This window comes from Musa acuminata, chromosome BXJ2-6 (assembly GCF_036884655.1).
Source record: "Musa acuminata AAA Group cultivar baxijiao chromosome BXJ2-6, Cavendish_Baxijiao_AAA, whole genome shotgun sequence".
In the NCBI taxonomy this organism is placed as follows: domain Eukaryota; kingdom Viridiplantae; phylum Streptophyta; class Magnoliopsida; order Zingiberales; family Musaceae; genus Musa; species Musa acuminata.
The window spans coordinates 27,351,955-27,372,989 of record NC_088343.1 but is presented as its reverse complement, the minus strand read 5'-3'; the positions used below and the strand labels follow the sequence as shown (position 1 = coordinate 27,372,989).

Here is a 21,035-nt window from a genome sequence, read left to right as displayed (position 1 = left end):
GTTAACGTTAGCTACGCCCGAATGACGCCTCGCGCCTCGATTAACCTGACAGTGCTTGGTCAAAACAGACCGGAACGTCGACCGAGGCACATTAACATCCTGTGCGAGCCCGATCCTTCATGCCACGCTAACACCGGTATTAGACGTTACCAGGAGTACGATCCTACTCCTTGCAAGCAGGCACATCAGGCAATGATAACCTTCCCTATAAAAACCCTCGCGTTCAGAAGGAGAAAAACAAAGAAAAAACCCCTTAAGACTATCCACTGACTTGATCATCGGAGGGGTTGGGTCGAGCCTCTCGACCCGACCTGTGTGCAGGGACAAAGGCGGAGCGCCTCCCACCGCGTGCCCAGGCGAGGCGTTCCCTTCCAGAGGAAACGATTGTCTCGACGCGATCGGACCACCGCAGTCGGTCACCTCAATAGTCTCAAGGGTCGCTCAGGAAGATCCTCAATCATTCGGACTCGAACCCAACCGTGTTGACCCGAGGCCACGGCTTAAGGTTGTTGACATCAACAACTAGTTTCAATTTCATTTCGTACTTGTAAAATTCAGTGCTATTTGATGACCCTTGACCTATGCTAGTTTTTCTCTTTCTCTGAATCGCTCACACACAGATCATTCATTTGTCCACGAAGAAAAAACAAGAGAACCAACAAAAGGAGAAGAAATCAAGCTTGGAAAATATTATGCTAAATTTAATTTGGATTGCCAATATACTTATGTAATAACATATGGCTGTTGTTAACATTAAGTTTTCTAGTTTGCAACTGTGCATTGTTGACAAGTCTACAAATCAAGAAATTTTTACTTAATTTGAATTGCCAATATACTTATCTAATAACATATGGCTGTACTTAACTCTACGTTTTCTAGTTTGCAACTGCACATTATTGACAAGTCTACAAATCAAGAAATTTTTACCCAACTAGTTTACTCATTTGTCAAGCGGCTAATTCAAATTTTCAATATTAACATCATGAATTACTATTACAACTCTTTTAACATATTCAGGATTGACAGTGAAGTTAGACAAATAGACTAACTACTTGATTGTACCTACAAACCACAGTTTCATATTTGAAACATAGATGTTATTGTGATCTTTTTTTCTTTTTTCAGTACCCAACTCAGAATGTCTATGAGGTATAAAGAACTCCAGACCATAGTTATCAGATTCTGATTGAACTGAGTGGTTGGACCCGAAAAATGAGGAACCGGACTATTAACCTGTTCGATTCACTTATTGATTGGATGTGTTGAAAAACCAAAATGAACCGATTGACCTTGTTGGTATTTGGATAACCCACATGATTTCATGATAAATTAGGGTTTGCTTAAATGTGGCATATGATACTCTCAGTTTTGATGATTTGGATCTTAATGATGATGAAGAAGAAGATGTGGGAAATCACATTAGGGCTAGCAAAATTTATATAAATTGAAGACCAAAATGTGTTAACATAGGGGGAATGGAACAAATATTGCAACAAACAAAAAAGAGTTGAAAATTCAGATCATAGTACGGAATTGACTCCTTGGATAGAATTACTGAATGTCATTTTGATGGCCAAAAGGTGCGATCAAGAATTCATGTATATATGTAATTTAAATCATGGTTTGCTTTATCGGTTATTTAAATCAGTATATTGACCAGGATATAGTACGTTTCAAGTTGTACTGAATTATATCGAGCATATTAACACACGGGTACATAAGGGTGTACTGATGTATCACCCATATTGGTCCACTATCGGATTAGTACACACCACCCATATCGAGTGGTACGGAGAACCTTCATTTAAATCATGACAATTATGTTAGGCAAATTATTTCTTGTATATAATTGAACAATTTGATTTTGGATTAGATTTGTGCAATTACTATCAAGATTTTGTCATGTGTTATTTAATTTGGATAAACGCTTATGTTTATAATATTGATTGATATTATCATGTTTATCATTTTGTATATATATTTAATTAATTTTAATAATTTATATTTTTTTACTATATATAACTTAAATTATTTTATTTATTTTAAACTATCTTTAATTAAACACATGGTCCTACTAGTGACCTAAGTCTTCATTGATCGCTTTTCGGCTTTGTTCTGATCAGAATAAAGCTCAGGGATCAGACGAGATTGTTGAAAACTCCAAGTGATGTGTTGTTGTACTGTTAGTTCTTTTTTTTTTTTCAGAAAGTAATTTTTGGTAAATGTTTACATTAGGGTTTTGAATGTCAGTATCGGCGTACCGAGCTCTGCTCAGTATGATACATACTGATATATACTATCGATACACCCTAGCATACCGATGGTACACCCTAGCGTACCGATGGTATACCCTAAAACCTTAAAAATATCTTCATCTACCATATTAGGGTATACCAATCGATATGCCTCGGTAATGGTCGAAACCCAGGGTGATATCGGTCGATACGCCTCGGTATCGATAAAAAATACTGGTAGTACTCGGTAGAAGATGGTCCATGTACTGGTATCCTCTCATATTGGTACGTACTGCCCGTACCGGGAGGTACATAGAAATTAAAAACCCTAGTTTGCATTATACAAGACAGATCAAATTTTACTTGCTTGTAGTAGGACCAAAGCCAAACATACTGTGACTTGATTCCAAGATTTTTGATTGGTTAATATTATAAAAGTTGCTTTTGAGATGTTTTATGTTGAGTAAAAAAGCAAGTGAATTAATCATACAGAAGAATATGGAATGGCAACTTTTTTCGTTCAATTTAGATGCACTACCTTCAGCTGGCAAACATTTTGCATCCTGAAGATGTTTTGAACTAGTCATGATTTACTCTAGGTGATCACTATAGTTGAAGATGTTTGAAGGAGATGATGTATACATTGTGTTTCTTTATCATAATTGAAATTGCCCAGAGAAAGCATATTTCAAGGTTGGAAAAGTGGAAGGAAACTTGTATGGAAGTAAATGATGCTAGATTTAGCTTTCTGCAGCAGCCCAAGGAAATAGAAATCTAAATGAAGAACGAATGGAGGAAATTTGTGTAAAATTGTAAATGTTTTTGGCTTTTATCACTATGAAGAAAATTAAAAAGGCAACAATTACCCATGAGAGGAACAAAGCACAAATATTTAACATCCAGTTTAAATGCAATATTGTCATGTCAAATGAACTAATACTTGCTTTAGATCTTGCTTCCGGAGAACATTCAGAACAATTATGCAGTCACCATGGAGGACAAAATGATGGGTTAACACACTATTTGGTTCTTTGATATATAGAAGAAGATTTGATTGGCTTCGATACCACTTGAAAATTATCTACTGTTTTGTATGTATGTGCTGATGGTGGCTGATGCACTGCAATCCTTTAATTGTGTTCTTTTTTGTTGTCTTTTGTATAGGTTATGCTTAATTTTCAAGCAGCAGAAAGACAGAGGCTCGAGGAACCAGCTTCTGACATTGGTTTGGAACCCATATGTGCCATGGTTTGTGGTGTTTACACTTGTCATCTAGATTTTCTTAATTTGTTATATCATAATTTGATGTATCATGTATTTTGTTTGGTACCATATCAACAACCTCCGGTGCCACGAGCTCTCGATGGACCTCAGTAACAGCATAATGGAAGCTCTTCCACAAAACTATGTGGAGCAGGTTACCCTGAGTAATTATGCATACTTTTCTTCAAAAATTTATTAGTGTGTTTTCAGAAGGATAGTATAGGTACTTAGTTTCACACATATGATTTACTCTAATTCTTAATCTACCTGTTCATTGGACGATATACACCTTTGATGCCATAAGCATGAATACAGCTATTTCGCATAATTCATTTGATAGTGTCCTTGTCACTGCAGGTTAATTTTGAAGATACTTGTAAAGGCTTCCTCGATGTTGCCAAGGTATACGTCAGTATCACTACCGCAAGTTATGACCATCTTTTATTATCATATGTGTCATATCCCTCATTCCTGAAATTTCCGTAGGGATCTATTTGTAAATTAGAAGATCTATTTGTGAATATATAAATTTAGAGATTAAACTATCAATTGTAAAAAAAAAATACAAAAATTATTATTTTTATCCCACCGCCTCTATGTTTCCTCGTGCACATCACCAGGAAACCGAGGAGGAGGTTTGGGGCGTCGGGGAGGAGAAGGGAAGAAGAGGAGAAGAAAAGAAGAAGAAGAGGAGGGAGGAGGTGGCTGCGGCACCTCTGTTTCCAGAGGAGAGGAGGCGCTGTGTGTCGGGGTGGAAAAGGGAAGAAGAGGAGAAGAAGAGAAGGGAAAGAAGAAGATGCTGGGGCTGCGGCGGTGGCAGCTGCAGCTGGAAGAGAAAGAAGGTGAGGAAGGAGAGCTGCGGCTGCGGCTGCGGCTGTGGCAGCTGTGGTTGTGAAAGAAGAAGAGGAAGGAAGAAGGGAAGAAGAGAAGGGAAAGAAGGGGCTGCAGCTGCGGCGGTGGCAGCTGCAGCTGGAAGAGAAGAAGGAGAGGAAGAAGAGCAGGGGAGGAAGAAGAGGCTGCGGCCATGGCTGCGGCTGCGACTGCGGCAGTTGCAGCTGGGAAAGAAGAGAAGGAAAGGAAGAAGAAGAGGGAGAAGAGAGGGAAGAAGAGGAAGAGGGGAAGGTGGCTGTGGCCGCGGCTGCGGCGGCGGCAACGGCGTGGCTGCAGCAGCTCCGTTTGGGAAAGAGAAGGAAAAAAAAAAAGAAGGGGTTGCGGCTGTGGCGGCTGCGACTGCAGGAGCTGCGTCTGCGAAAGAAGAGGAGGAAGAAAGTAGTGCAGTGGAAGGGGCTGCGGTTGTGAGAATGGCTGTGGCCATGGCTGCGGCTGCGGCTGTGACTGTGACTGTGGCAGCGGTAGCGGCGGTGGCTTCGGCAGCTGTGTTTGGGAAAGAAAAAGAAGGACCGAGAAAAGGGATAAAGGAAGTAGCGCAGTGGAAGGGGCTGCGGCTGCGACTGTGACGGAACAGGGTTGAGGAGACGGAGGGAAAGCAGAAGAAGGATTTGGGCTTACACCTTCTTCGGATCTTCAGATCAAAATCTTCGAAAGGCAAGTGTTCTGTTCTTTCCTATTGCAAGTGTTTTGTTCTTTCCTTATTGCAAGTGTTCTGATCTTTCCTATTGCAAGTGTCCTAAACCTTTTCTTTTGCAAGTGTTTCGATCCTTTATACTACAAGTGTTCTGATCTTCCTTATTGCAAGTGTTCTGATCTTTCCTATTTCAAGTATTCTGATCTTTCCTATTGCAAGTGTTTTGATCTTTTCTACTGCAATTCTATCTTTGCTTTTGCCTTGAATATGAAAACTTTGAATTATTATAGCTTTGCATTTGATACATCTCTTGTTTAGACGTAACGATTTGAATATAGAAAACTTTCGAGATTTTGACCCTTCCACCTTGGTTTAGCTATAAATCCCTGCACAAAGTTCCAATTTCGATAAAAGTGGTTTGATCTGAATATAGACTCGAAAACCTTTCTTCTGATACTAAGTTTGATAAATTTGGAGTCTAATTGTTCACCCAGATTTCTGTTTCATTTAACCCCGTAGATTCTGTAAAACAAGGATCGTAACTTCTGACCTTTTGATACCGAACTGCCTATAAGTCCCTGTTGGAAACTCTGATTTATTAAAAACTTATTTCATTGGAAACTAGACTCGTAGATCTTTCTTTTGATACTTGGATTGAAAGATTTGGAGTCCAAACACCTACCCAGTTTTCTATTGAAATCGACCTGATGAATTCTGCAAAACAGAGATTTTGTTCTCTGACTTTTGGTTACCCAATTAATTGTAACTCTCTGTTGGAAAGTTCAATTCGTATGAAGCTTATTTTATCTGAAAGTACATTGAAATATCTTTCCAATGATATATTTCTTGAGTGAATTGGAGCACAATTGATAGTTTGAATCATTTGTTCAATGTACCTCTCAAATTCTTCCAGAAATCGAGCTTTGGTCGATTTCGTCTATTCTTATTCTATTCCCTTTGGAAATTGATTTCATCTAGCATTCGCTTTATATTATTGCTTTGAATTCTTGTATGTTCTTGTCCTTAAATTATTTGTATTCTTGAAACCTTTTATATAAAGCTTATATTGTATCGCATTATTTCGTATAGACATATGTATATTTCGTTGTTCCGCATGTGCTTCCGATATGTGCCAAAATCCTTGTATACTCTTGCCTTTATTCCCTTTCAAATTTGAATGCATTTGTGAAAGATTATGTTTGCAACGTATTGACTCATAATGGCACATGTACGTTTCGTTATTCCGTATGTGCTTTCGGTATGTGCTAATTTTATTATTCATACTGTCCTTTTATACTCTGATATTTGTGGGATACTGTGAACCTTTGCCAGAAATGGTAAAGGGAGTTATGCATAGAGCCTACGATGCTCTGCTGGCCCCTTCTGGCTTTACCTAGACGTGGGTTGGGTGAATGGAGCTCCCAGACGTGGGAGACTTCTGTCTAGTAGTCATTCAGAAATGGATGAATCACATTCTGTCTGTAGTCCCATTGCACCTTCTATATGTTTGATATAATATCCAGAGCTTTGGTTATGTGTTTCTATACATGCTTTGGATAAGGATGATATGAATGTAACATCAAATACGACGTTTGAGCTTATGTTTCGTATTTGTTCTTTGATATGCTTGGAAATGGTTCATATGTCGTTGATATGCCTGAAATATTTCATATGCTATTGATATGTTCCGAAATGCTTCCTATGCCTCTGAAATGTTCATACGCCATTGATACGCTTTGAAATATTTCATATGCCATTGATATGTTCCGAAATGTTCCATTTGTCATTGATATGCTCCGAAACATTTCATACGCCATTGATAAGCTCCGAAACATTTCATTTGTTATTGATATGCTTCGAAATGTTTCATTTGTCATTGATATGCTTCGAAATGTTCCATACGCCATTGATATGCTCCGGAACATTTCATATGCTATTGATATGCTCCAATTACTCTGTGCTTCATTTGTTATGAACCAAATATGTTTTGAATGAAATGACAAGTGTGATTCTGTATCTAATGAGATGGTACTCTTGAATCTCTTGTATTTTGCCTGGCATTGTGATACCTTGTTTGTTTGAAACTATCCTTTTTCGTTCTGGATATGTTTTGTCACTTGCTGAGCTTTAGCTCACTCTGTAGCTATATAAATCTTTCAGGTCAGTTTGTCACTCTCTGAGATGTTTGTATTGGGCTGAGGCAATGGAGAGCTATTTAGAATTGTGAGCAAGTTTTGTTGGTTGTTATGTTATTATTGTATAAGCATATTTTGTATATAATGAAATGTTGTTGATGAACCTGAATGAATATATCGTGTAAAAGTTTTAAAAGACCTCTCACATTTGAAATTTTGAAATGTTTAGTTTATGATGATAAGAAATTATGGTAATTGATTGGAGTTCTGATTGTATAAATTGTTGAACTTATGGATTTATAAGTGTTTTTAATGTTTTGTTAAGTTGGCTTGGGTTTCCATAAATGTGAATTATCGAGTGATGTGATATATGATTATAAACTGTACATGTTTTATAGATGTGCATTTGACTGAACGTTTCTCAATGTCCTCAAATGTTAGTTTGGATCCTGGATTGATTGTGATGAAAAAATTTAATATTATCGATTTGAGGGGGCATGACAATATGGATCTTTCTGAATCATTGTAAATTTTGAGTTAATTTGATAAACTTTACTTAATGGGGTCTACCATTCTTGGTTAAGGATGTTATAAGGAATTGCTCATCGTTGGGTTGTCAGATCCTTTATCATTTATGACTCTTTATACATTTTGGTTTTCTAAATATCTAGATCACACATGTATATATTGAAGGTATCAGTGCATACATTAGATAAGCTATGCTGTACAACTTGTCACTGATAGAGTGGATCAATCAGTACTGGATTTTGTTGAAGTCTTCTGAATATTTATGAATTTGCTTGAATAACAAATACATTATTTTCTTGATTGTAATGTAGTCAATTTGTTCTAGCTAATTTCCATCAATAATGAAATTTTGATCATTGGTGATTTTTGTAGGCTTAATCGGTTAAAAAAATTGAAAAGGGGAAAGAATAGCTTCTTCATACTTTGTATCCGTGAAACAAATGAAAATATGGATATAGTTAAAAAATTTGTCAATTAACTGTTAGTCAGAAAATGAAAATAGATTTGCAAATTTGTACCTGAAATACTTGTCACTATTATAGGGTGGATGAAAATTAAATATAATGTGGTGATAAATCTGAGTGTTGCACTGTTATTGATTGTTCATATAATTTAGAGATCTTAACAATATGCTTCTTGAGGCTATATGGACAAAAAGTTGGAAAATCATAGAGCACAGCTTAGTAGTGCAGCAGTCTACAAATCTTTAATGAGAATTGGGTGGAAGAATTCTGTAAATCCTGCCATTGTTTAATCCATCAACCTGTGAACAAATATATGTGCCACAATATGATTGAAGAATATTAGCAACCTCCTTTTATGGGTTCAATAAATTATTGTGCCAAAATTCTCACAAAATGATGATATGGTTCACATTTGTGCATGGAAGAGAATCCAGTAATTTATTGTGCTTGCAATCAAGAGACAGACAGTGATGGCTGAATTTAATTCATTGTTCATTTTTTCTCAACTAGGCACTATTGCACAAGGACTGAAGCTTAGCTGAGATTAAACGTTTTCACCCTTTTCTCACACAGTTTGTAAGTCTCAAGTGTGTAGAACCACTCACTTATGAGCAAAACCTTGGTGAGAGACCTGATGAAAACAATGGAACTAATACTTATTTATCCTTCAGCCTTTTCTCTCCTCTAGTCTTCCTTCCTCTTCACTGTGGTCTCCAATCCTAGCATCGAAACAACATGACATGGTGGTGTCCATCAATCTTAGTAGCAGTTGAGGTTTGATTGGGATATTATTTTGTTTGTAATTTAAAGTTATTCTAAATCAGACCATTCCCATGGTTACCAAATAGTTTGATTCGAACCATCAGAAGACCCAATTGAGCCAGTCTATTTATTTGATCTCTCCTTGTATTGGGCCAAGTGATATAAGATGAATATGCACTAAATTTTCTGAAAGGATATAAGTAGGAGGTTAAATGAAAGTAGATGGGGCCAAATGATATAAGATGAATATGCAAGTATTATTCATTTAATTGCTGAAGGTTCTTGAAGGTAATGTTTAACTAAAAGGGCAATGGGAATGAGTATTTACAGATCATATTCATTTTATTGTTTTCAATCAATTACATGCCTGGGTTGTTATTTTAATTGCATACTTTCTATTAAAGTTGCTAGGTTGTGTCTGTGTTTTACTAGTTTGGGCCATTCTTATGGAAAATGATGCAGGAAGCTATCTTCAGACTGTTAATGTAATATTTGAAGATCCAGGTGTGCAAGAGTTACTCGTCAAACTTTATCAGAATGGTACTTTTTGGTAGCCTCTTTTTACGATAATACAATCTCACTTTTACTAATCTACTTCATCAAAATACTTGTGAATTTTTGGTCTATGTGACACACTGTTTGCATTGTTAAAGAGCAGTACTGACATGATACAGAGGTTCATATCACTGCACTCAATGCTTCAGGCATGCCAATGCATGACAAAGATTACATGGAGATGTTGGCTGCCAATCTTTCATCAGACTTGACACAATTTAGCATAGGCCTGGCATCATCTGTAGTGCTGTGACTATTCTACTGCCTAGGTGACATATGGTGGTGGTATGGGAAAGTTATAAGGCAAACAGCAGCCAACAGCAACCTCAACATTTTTTTCAGCAAGTCAATGTTTTATGTTTTTTTCTCAAGGGAACTCGATAATCACAGTCATTTAGGGCATGTATGTGGATTTGTAGGCTATCATTTTTGGGAAACTGAAGGACTTCTGTTTTTTTATTTTTATTGTATCTTTAACGATGACTGAATTGTTACATCTTTATTTTTACTTGTTAGGCCTTCATATTATTTGATTTTCCCCTGCATATAGCATGATGAAGTAGAGTAGCTTATATGGCAAGCACATCATTTATCTTAGAGTAGCTTCTATAATCTTCAACCTGACCAAACGTAATGACTCATGTCTGATATTTAGGTCATCTTATTCCTTTATTAAAACTGTATGTATTTGTCTATAATTTAGTGGTGTAGATTACTTGATCAAATAGTATATGTCCTTAAGTTGTCTGAATCTTCAGCCAATCCAATGCCATTAAAAGATGTTTCCTTAGACATTTTTTATGAGCCTATTTCTGTATCATCTTTTTGATATTTTAGTGAAGACTCCTACTTCTGCTCCATTGATGTGCTTATTGCAATTTTGTTGGTTCCAGATTGGTATGAGGGCCTGGGAACCGAGTATTTGATTGCGACATTTGGTGATTATTTCAGAGACATCAAAATGTATGTCTTTTCTATTTTTCTGATTATTGCGGTAATGTACATTGCGGAATTATAATTTCCTTGTTCTTGAATATTTTTCTAAGTTGCTTTTGCAGTAAACATGGATTTAAGTGTATCCCAATGTACTTCTTTCACATTTTGTCTTATTAATATTGTTTCATGAATAATCTACTTTAACCAATCTTTTCCTGATCTTATTATGCACATATATACTAAGTCAATTGACTATTAATTTAAATTTACATGTTCAACTTCATTGAATAACCATATACACATGATCTTCATTGTGAGAAAATAATTTTAGTATAATTTTACTTGATGCTAATTAGTTTGCCTTGTAAACCATCTTTCCGCTTTCTGTGATTATCAAAACACATCAGGACAAAATTTGTCAGTCTTTTTTGCTTAGATGCTATTGGTCACTGTTTCCTAAGTACAGGACTGTCAATGCAGAGGGATTTTATCACACAACACCCATGCAGCCATTATGTAGCTAGCAGGCATTTGCTTTGCTTCCTTTTTCTCTCACAAAAATATTGCAGCATCTTTTTCAAGAAATAAACTGTTTATATTTGACATTTGACAGGATATTAGAATGTACTTGTGTTGACTGTTCTTTAAGACTAAACTTGTCTTTTCTTTAGGTATATTGAAGACAGATCATTCAGGAGATTTGTTGAATCTTGCCTGGAAGAAACAATAGTGGTTTATGTTGATCATCTGCTTACACAGGTCTGCACCAATGTTCTCCAGTAAGATTGCTTGTTGCGTACGAGGCTAAATGTACTGTGCCATGTGTCTTTCCTGTGTAGAGAAACTGTATTAGGGAAGAAACTATTGAGAGGATGAGACTAGATGAAGAGGTACCATTGGATATTTTCAGGGAGCAACTTAGTTTAAGAGTGAGTAACTTTATCCTTTTAATTTCCTCTTCTAATTACGTATCCTTGTAGAAGTTTGTCTCTTTTACATTTTTTCCATTTTAAAATGCTTATTTGTGTAGAATATTTCGATGTATGCATGTAGCAGATTAAACTATGATGTATAGTTATTATTTCTGTCATCTTATTTTATCATAAATTGCCTCTCTATGAGTGCATACGTTCCCGTCCTATCATCTTAAGTGTTCTTTCAGTTTTGTTGCAGAAAGTTGAAAACAGAGTCAGGATTCTGAGTGGCCTAAGGGAGCTTGGTTCAGCTGAGTGCTTGGACAGTTTTACCTTTATTTACACAAACATTCTTGAACATCAAGCAGATTGCCCGGTAGTTATTTCTCTCAACAAATCATTTATAAATCATGTTGCTATTACTGTATAGGCAATTATCATGGTCACTTTACAGGTTGTTTATAGTGTTGTTGGGAGTTATTAAGGTTCAATTATGCCCTCCATAACGAGGTATCAATTTTACTTATATGCTGATAATCTTTCTGCAGCCTGAAGTTGTTGAGAAACTTGTTGCATTGCGGGAGGGCATACAAAGAAAGGAAGCCAAGGAGGTAATAGTCATATCATATTCCATCAGTACAGCTGCTGTTTTTCATGGCTTTTAAACATTTTATTGTTTAACAGCCAAAAACGTCTATATTTCACCTAAGCATACTGCATATGATATTGCAAACCACATTGAAATATGTTCTTCATGAGTGAGGTAGGTATTGTAGGGGTAGAGTTTGCTATCAACCGATGGTTTGTCTTAACATCTACATGGCAGTTAGTTAGCCATCATTACAATTCAAAGCTTAAGTTGTTGAAGTTACGGGCCACTCTAATATATGCAATACCCTATTATCACTAAGCAATGTGGGACGAATCATTTGGCTTTCTCAATTGATATTATGCTTCCTATTATAGCACAGTCTATTTGTCCTGGCCGTCCATCATGTTGCAGCCTATCTTGACCAAACTTGCATTCTAGCTCAGTTATTCTACATCATCTTGGTCATCTGGCTCTTTTATAATATTATATCATTGGTTTGGGTTGAGATGTTTGGCTAGATGCTGTTACTCAGAACTTGGATTAGTCATGTTGGATCATGTTATTGGGAACATTTAGTATTATTAATCGAGTCAACGAGGACATCAAATCATCACAAATTGGTATGAAGTTGGCCAGTGGACCTCAAATAGGAAAAGACTACTTGTAGGACAGTCAGCGGCACACACAAACACTAGCAAGGACATTAGGTATTTTAGTAGCATGAGTTTATCTTTACCTGATTGCTCATTGTCCTAGTAAAGTTTAACCGAATGGACCTTAAGCTTAATTCGCCGGTGTTTACTGTGTGGCTTTCGTTTTAACTTGTAACCTTTTAAAAGCCAATTGTTTGAGGAGTCGAGATGGGTTGGTTTCAATAAGGGCAAAGAAATATACCAAAATTCACTAGTGGACGGCAATCCTCCAAAAGGCAGGATTTGTCTTCGGTGAAGTCAAAGTGTCTTGCTGTCCTGAAAGGCTCACTGTGGAGGAAGCTCGGTCAGTAGCAAACCCTCGCAAGGGCTCTTTCGTCATCTGCCGTTTCCTGAAGCTCGGGAATGCTCCGCCCCTTTATGCTTGTATTCATTACCCAAGTCTCTGTTGTTCTGTTATAGATTTTTATTCTTTTCTTTCGAGTAATTTTGCATCTACTTTGCAATGATTTTAGTTTGTAAGCAGGGAGGTCTACTCGATTGTAAATTAAAGCAAAAGGCAAAGGTTTTAGACACAACATGCGGCATCCCTTGATTGGTCACCTTCATTTCCCTGATCTTCATTTTAGGAGTAAATTAGCTGTGAGCATACTTCGAGTACATGCCCGAATTGAGCAAACGAAGTGGTTGCTATTGAACTTGGTAGCTAGTTGTGTGATGTCTTACACATGCTATGTAGGATTTGGAATAGTAGAAATGAACCTTTTTTTTATTGTATCAATTTTTTGTATGTCTTTTTTTTTTTTTTGTACAAATGAATCTCTGATGGAGATGATCACCAGAATAGCCTACGGCCAGAACCAATCACTGCCTCACTCTTTTCTTTCTGAAATCTGAACCAACACACACACAAGGCCATCTGATCAAAGTAAGAGCTACCATCTGATGGAAATTAAGAACACAAGTTATCCAAAGGAATTTAAACAATCAACCTTGCACGGTTCCAGCAAAAAGAGAACGATAAGTAGTTCTAAACTAAAATAACCCAACAGTGTTCATCCAGATTAAAGTTCCTTCTATCTAGCTCCGGCCTGTTTGTTGGCAACCAAAAATGCATGAGATTCTTCAAACTGCAGCAAAAGCCTTCTTTCCGCCTCCGCTTGTTGATCCAGCTGGAATAACTTTTAACACATTGAATGTCACAGTCTTGGCCAATGGCCTGCACAAGATGAAATCTGTCAAAATCTTTGATTCATTGATTATGTCTCAAGTTTGTGTGCAGGATAAGTTTAACAAAAATTCCAATGCTGACCAAAAGCAATTGTCACCATTTTCCTTAGTACAATTTGTTGGCATTGACTGAAATAGTATGCTCATCTTCATTCGAGCGAAAGGGTTTGATGTCTCGTGCACCGAGCCACATCATTTTTATAAGTTTTTGGATAACAGGTGATAGTTGTAAGCTTCAGTAGCCAAGGGTTTGATGTCTACAAATAACCACAGCACTGGCACCCAAATGCTTTGAAAAGCACATTGGTAGCTAGAGATGGCTCTTAAGAAGATGTGGAACATGTCACAGGGAGGTCCCATTATAAGCATTGGCTATCTACTGGCTTAACAATCCCTTTTTTTTTTCCTTTGCATTAGGAAAACAATCAGAACAATTATATAATTGAACTCCATGGTAGGACTCATCAAATAGAAAAAAAGGGTTCATATAGGATGATCAAAGTGCTTTGTTAAGGCTAACTCTGATGAAGACCAACATCATGGAATTTTAAAAATAGAAAAACAACCAAGCCTGCATTGAAAAAAACCATATTGCTGACCTATGGTGACATGTCTATAGTTGAGAAACAAGCTCACCTGCACTGGCCTATGATAACGTGATCACCTTCCTTCACTCGGAAGCAAGGAGAAATATGCGCAGCAATATTTGAGTGCCGCTTCTCATACCTATCAAAAAGTAAAGAATTCAAATTTGATCTTCATCAGAAAAAATAAACAAAAAGGTACCACGTGCCTTTGATATTTCTTCACATAGTGAAGATAGTTTCTGCGTACTATGATGGTTCTGTTCATCTTGGCGCTATGGCATGTACCAGCTAAAATCCGGCCCCTAATTGATACATTTCCAGTGAATGGACATTTCTTATCAATATAAGTCCCTGCATCAAAAATCACAATTCATTCATGTTGGAAACAGTGTTTTATAACTCAAATCATGCTGAAGCAAACAATTGAGGTATCAAGGAGACAATCGACATATACTACCTTCATTTTTTGTAGATATAAACAAAAGTTGTAAATTATCTTTACCACTTTTTCCTCAAAATAGAACATTAATATTGGTGAAACAAGTGACGAACTTGAGTTTGTAAGTATGAAATGATGTCCAAAATAAATCAAAACATATCTATTTGCATATAACTAACAGGACAAAGTATGTGATCGCCCTAACAGAGACAACCCATATATATTACTGCCAGTAACTAAAGTTGCAAAACAACACTTCTGAGGAACAAATCTAAGAACAAACACAAAGGAAGTGAATCATCTAAAACAAAACTGCAGCAATCATATATAGTTCTAAAAATATCCTTAGCAAATCCATTACAACCATGGACATCAAAGAAAATTCAAGTACAGAATATCAAAACCAAATGCCTACAATATATTCGTTTGTCATTAAGATGAAAAAAAAAATGCCAAACAATCTATTAAATATCATTAGTTAGCAAGCAAGAATACGAGCAAGAACCAAATAAACTGAAACTTTTGATACTGTTAAATTGAAAGATTTAATTTAAAAGGAATAAACTTATACAGTCAATAATATGGTTCAAGTATATCAATTAAACAGGGATATCAACCATGGGTCCCTGAAATATGTAAAAGCGATTATTATAAATATTTATAAAGTTCCAACCAAACTAACCATATGGTGCACCGCATGCAACATGACATTCAACTAACAGTACAAAATATTTTAAAATCACTTAGTTTCCAAGTCAACCGTATATGATGCCTCCCACAAATCTATAATTCACAAGATAATTAGCAAGATGTTTCGGATTAGTCCAATGAAAATTGCATTTTCAAAGGAATAAAATATCGATCCAAAATCAACACCAAAATAAAAGAGAAACAAGATCTCCCACCTTCAATAGCTTCTTTTGGGGTCTTGAACCCAAGCCCGATACTTTTCCAAAATCTGTTTCCACCCTTGCCAGGCCTCTTCCCCTTTCCAGTTTTCTTCGAGCTGCAATATCCACTATATCATTGATCCCAAACACTAATCAAACGCATAATATATTTGACGTTAGGAACTCATTGTCTTACCAAAGAAACACTTTTGACTGCTTAAGGAATGCCTTCTCCGTCTGCACAAAATTTCGTTGAAGAATCAGTAAGAAGGGAAGTCGCATCCCAGCATGCAATATACTTCAAACTAGAAAACCGTGGTTTTTCAATCACCACAATCAGAAAAGCAAGATCTTAATCTTTGGCAGTTTGTAACATTATGTTTAGGCGGTTACACATCACGAAACGGCCTCAAATGTCGCATGACACAATATCAACCGGTAAACGTAAAATTTTACTAAAGTTCACATCAAATAATAATCGATTAATCCACTCGACGAAGAGATATCAAGAACTGCAACTCTACGATCTAATGTTCGACCGTCCCGGCCCAACTAGCGTTTTCCAAACCCCAGAATCCTTTTCGCTTCCCTTGTACCACGAAATGACTTCGAATCATAACAAGATTAGCCCGAGACTTCCACAAACCAAGAGAATTCAGAGAAAGAAAACGAGGAACAACAAAAAGATGGGAAAACAGAGAACTTGAAGAAAAGAAACCAGGCAAGACTGGTGCTGACCTGTTCCGCCATGATCGATAAGCAACGTGGGTTCCTTGGACAAGGAGATCAAGCGCGACGGCGGAACGAAAGGAGCAGCCGGGACGGCTCCGAGAGTGAACCCTAAGGGTTTATTATATACGGTGGAGACGGGTGGTGCTGAGCCGGGGCTAATGAACGCTTCAAGATTCGCGCTGACTATAGATGTACGATGGATGCTTGACCTTTCGTGCGGCACCTGATGGCTACCGGAGAGATGGCGAAATGCCATCGACTGAATCGTCCGAGAACTATTTCTGGGTGACGTGTTTACTACGGATCTGATCCGGTGAGACCCATTATATTAATTCGAAAAATTTTACTCATGTTAACTCATAATAAATTATTAATATAATAATATATTTAATTTAAATTTAAAAAAAAATTAAGTTAAAAAAAGAGTCAAGATACATCTTATCGAGAAAAAGAAAATGATGGAGGCCGTAGCGATGAATGAAGACAGAGAGACAAAGATAGGAGAGGCGAAGGCTGAAGTGAAAGAGAGCTGGACCACTATGTCGTAGGCGCAGTGGGTGAGGCATAGGATGCTAGTTATAGGTGCATTGCAAGTCAATCACGTGAGTGATGGCATGTGTAATGAGCATTTTTTTTCTTGTTATATTTTGATATTTTTATCATTTTATATTACTTATTACATATATATATTGTGATGTCCGTGGATTTGTATAATGAGAATCAGATCATGATGAAATCATGATAATAAGATCGATTCGCCTTTAAACACAAGCCATAAATAATTCTGATCATAAATTACTCGAGAGGGACATCGAGTTAATAAGATAGACTGGTATGTTGTATAGTCGTCCATATGATGGAGGCAGCTGGTCTCATAGCTGCTCATGTGGGGATACTAAGGATACAGTGTAAGTGCTCATTAGAGAATGAGTTCACTAATTGATCCGCTTACGGAATACTGGATGGTTGATGATTCCTTATTGTTAAATAACGATTCCGTAGTCCCAATAGTGTATATGGTCCTTAGACTTGAGACACCAAGGATGTCCTATATGAGTACTCCACTCTTTGATGCTAGACTTATAGGTTTGAAAGTTCAAAATCTAGTACAGCCGGTTATTGGTATTAGGATCGAGTCAGCACTAAGAGGGGGGGGGTTGAATTAGTGCAGCGGATAAAAACGTCAGTTAAAAAAAAACTTCGTACGTTAAAATAAAAACCGATCTAGGAAGATAGCTTGAAAGCGTGTTTGTTCGTAAAGATAATGAAAGCCAAGTAAGGAGAAGGTGAAGCAATTGCAGAGTAAGTAAGTGACAATAATAGAAATGCAAACCAGAATTTATAGTGGTTCGGTCGTTGTAACCTACATCCAATTCCGATTCCTCCTCCGTCGAGGTCACCGGTGTCCACTAATGGTCTTCCTTCAATAGACGAAGACCAATCACCTCTTTATAGTGCTTTCTCCTTTTCACGGGTTTAAGAGATAACCCTTACAAGCCTCACACCTCTCTTGAATGATTACAAATCTAACGAGAGGGAGTAGTAGGAGTCTTCTCACTTTTACAACACTTTTAACACCCCAACATTTATAATTTTTCAACACTTTGATTGCACTTTGTTACCCTTTCATGCAGAAAATGGTGGGGTATTTATAGGCCCTAATGGCTTCAGAATGGGAGCCAAAACATGTCACGTCCCCAGAATTCAAGGTACTAACACCTGACACTACATTGCGCGGTACCATCGCTTGACAGAGCTCGGAGACTGAGATTTGGCGGTACCACCACTTGGTAGCATTAACTTCCGATGGTACTATCGCTTAGTCTGAGCAGTACCACCACCCAGACTACTAGTCATAGGTGCCTTGCAAGCCAATCACGTGAGTGATGATACGTGTGACTTGATACGTAGTCTTTATGCATATTATATTTTGGCATTTATCACTTTATATTACATTTATCAATATATATATATATATTGATGTCCTTGGATCTATGCAATGAGAATCAGATCATGAAGAGATCACGATAATGAGACCAGTTTGCCTTTAAACACAGATCTTAAATAATCCCGGTCATAAGTTACTCGAGAGGGACATCGAGATAACTGGACAGACTGGTGTATTGTATACACGTCCATATAATGGATGCAGTTGGTCTAATAGCTGCTCATGTGTGGACACTAGGGATATAATACAGGTGCTCATTAGGGAGTGAGTTCACTGATTGATCCGCTTGCGGAATGCTAAATGGTTAATGATGCCTTATTGTTAGACAACGATTCCATCGTCCTAGTGGTGTATCTGGTCCTTAGACTTGAGACACCAAGGATGTCCTGTATGAGTGCTCCACTCTTTGATGCTAGACTTATAAGTTTGGATGTCCCAGATCTAGCATAGGCGGTCATCGGGAGTGGTAATCAATCTTATAAGGGCTATTGAGTGTCGATATAGGATCATCCACTCTCGGTGTTATGAGGGGAATATCCCATGTGTTCTTACTCAGATAAATCCTTAGCTAAGATCATTCAGATTGAGAGAGAAAGAGTACTCTAGGAGAATCCGATTAGAGGGAGACTAGAGTAGAAACCATATGGGTCTAACAGCATCATGCCTGGTATACGGTCTTTGGAATATTAGATGGATTGTTAGGATCAGAGCGGCACTAAGAGGGGGGGGGGGGGGGGTGAATTAGTACAGCAGATTGAAACTTGTAAGTTTGAAATCGATTTCATAAATGTGTAGAGATTTCGATTCGACGAAGGATGACTTAGTAAAAATAGCTCGAGTAAAGGAAGGAGATGAAAACTGAAAGTTTGCTGCTAAGTAAATAAATGTTTCAGAAAGTTAAACACTCACACATTAAAGGAACACTGCAATTTAAAGTGGTTCAGTCAAATGACCTACATCCACTTGCGAAGCCTTCTTCGATGAGGCTCCCAACTTTCACTAGCAAATCACTTTGAAGGGAAGGACCAAATACCCCTCTTACAACCTTTTTACAAGTGGTTCACACTCTTATAGATTTTTCAAAGAGAAAGAGGGAGGTGAACACTTAAGCTATTAAAAATAAGACTTTGCTAAAGCTTTTTCTTAATTTCTAACTTCTCAAAAAGGTGCCTTCTTTGTTGAGAATTGAGGGGTATTTATAGACCCCAAGAGGATTCAAATTTGGGCTTCAAATTTTGAATTCCTTTGGGTTCCTGGAGGTGGCGGTGCCACTGCCTGTCAATGTCACATTGACCGTTTACTAGCGGTGCCACCGCTCAACCTTTCGGGTGCTGGGTGGTGCCACCACCCAGTCCGGTAGTACCACCACTTAATCCTTCAGGTTTTGGGTGGTGCCATCGCCCGTCCTTACAGGTCACTAGCTGGGCTCTAAATTTGGCCCAAACCAATTCATATTAGGGCCCAATTGGCCCATAACCAGGTTATAGGATTAACTCTTAATCCTAACCCTAATTATATGCAAACTACGAAATTAAGACATAGTCCTAAGCAGGTTTTTAACCAGCAATGTTGAGTTTCCTTCCGGCGAGCTTTCCGGCGATCTTTCGGTGGACTTCCGATACACCCTCAGATTTCTTTCGGCGGACTCCCAACAGGCTCCCAATCTTATGGCAAGTTTAGCGAGTCTTTGGCAAGTAGCTGAACCTTCTCGATGATCTCTGCGAACCTCTAACAATCTCTTCGGCGGACTTCCGAAAACTTTAGCAAGTCCCCGATTTCTTCTCAGTTGGTTCCGTCAGCACTTCCGATGAATCTTCGGACTCTCAGCGGACTCTCGAACACCCATCGAACTTGACTCCGGTAGACTTACTTTATATCTTCAAGCTATCGTAGTTAATCCTGCACAATTAAAACAAAACTTCGATCGAGACAATGAATCATAAGCAATTAATCAAGTTGTTTGGCATGTCATTGGTCCCTCGACGCTTCGTCCGATTCTTCGACACATCGTCCTCTCTTGCGGCCTATTGCCCAATCGGCCAGTTGACTCCGCAACTTCGATATCCTTGGCACAATCTTCACTCTTCTTGTCCCGATGCCCGAATCCATGGCTCTAAGTAGGTTTTAACCGGCAACGTCGAGTTTCCTTCTGGTGAGCTTTCCGGTGGACTTCCGATACACCCTCGGATTTCTTTCGATGGACTCCCAGCAGGCTCCCGACCTTGTGGCGAGTTCAATGAGTCTTTGGTAAGTAGCCGAACCTTCTCGGTGATCTCCACGAACCTCCAACGTTGTCTTCAGCGGACTTCCGAAAACTTCGGCAAGTCCCTGATTTCTTCTCAGTTGGTTCCGGCAGCACTTCCGACTAATCTTCGAACTCTCAGCGGACTCTCGAACACCCATCGAACTTGACTCTGGTAGATTTGCTTTATGTCTTCAAGCTATTGTAGTTAATCCTACACACTTAAAACAAAACTTCGATCGAGACAATTAATCCTAAGCAATTAATCAAGTTGTCCGGCATGTCATTGGTCCCTCGACACTTCGTCCGATTCTTCGGTATATCGTCCTCTCTTGCGGCCTATTGCCCAATCAACTAGTTGACACCGCAACTCTGATATCCTTAGCACAATCTCCGCTCTTCTTGGCCC

At 37.9% G+C, this 21,035-nt stretch overlaps 1 protein-coding gene and 1 pseudogene across 1 annotated transcript; one reads left to right on the top strand and one right to left on the bottom strand.

Moving 5' to 3' along the window:
• The first annotated feature begins 4,798 nt into the window (after positions 1-4,798).
• LOC103988794 (exocyst complex component SEC6-like) lies at positions 4,799-13,331 on the top strand (annotated as a pseudogene).
• Positions 13,332-13,478: 147 nt separating this feature from the next.
• Positions 13,479-16,576, bottom strand: LOC103988793 (small ribosomal subunit protein uS17). Its single transcript, XM_009407431.3, has 6 exons — positions 16,443-16,576; positions 15,901-15,941; positions 15,720-15,820; positions 14,582-14,726; positions 14,425-14,514; positions 13,479-13,777 (listed from the first exon to the last, which is right to left on the bottom strand). The coding sequence occupies exons 1-6, from the start codon at positions 16,452-16,454 to the stop codon at positions 13,684-13,686; spliced, it is 483 nt and encodes a 160-aa protein (XP_009405706.1). The 5' UTR covers positions 16,455-16,576; the 3' UTR covers positions 13,479-13,683.
• Between the last annotated feature and the right edge of the window lie 4,459 nt (positions 16,577-21,035).

Bases quoted from the DNA above. Each gene is read 5' to 3' on its own strand.
- LOC103988793 (XM_009407431.3), bottom strand. The intron at 14,727-15,719 runs GTGGGAGATCTT...TTTTTGATGCAG, and splicing joins CCCAAAAGAAGCTATTGAAG to GGACTTATATTGATAAGAAA. The intron at 14,515-14,581 runs GCACGTGGTACC...ACTTTTTGATAG, and splicing joins TATGTGAAGAAATATCAAAG to GTATGAGAAGCGGCACTCAA.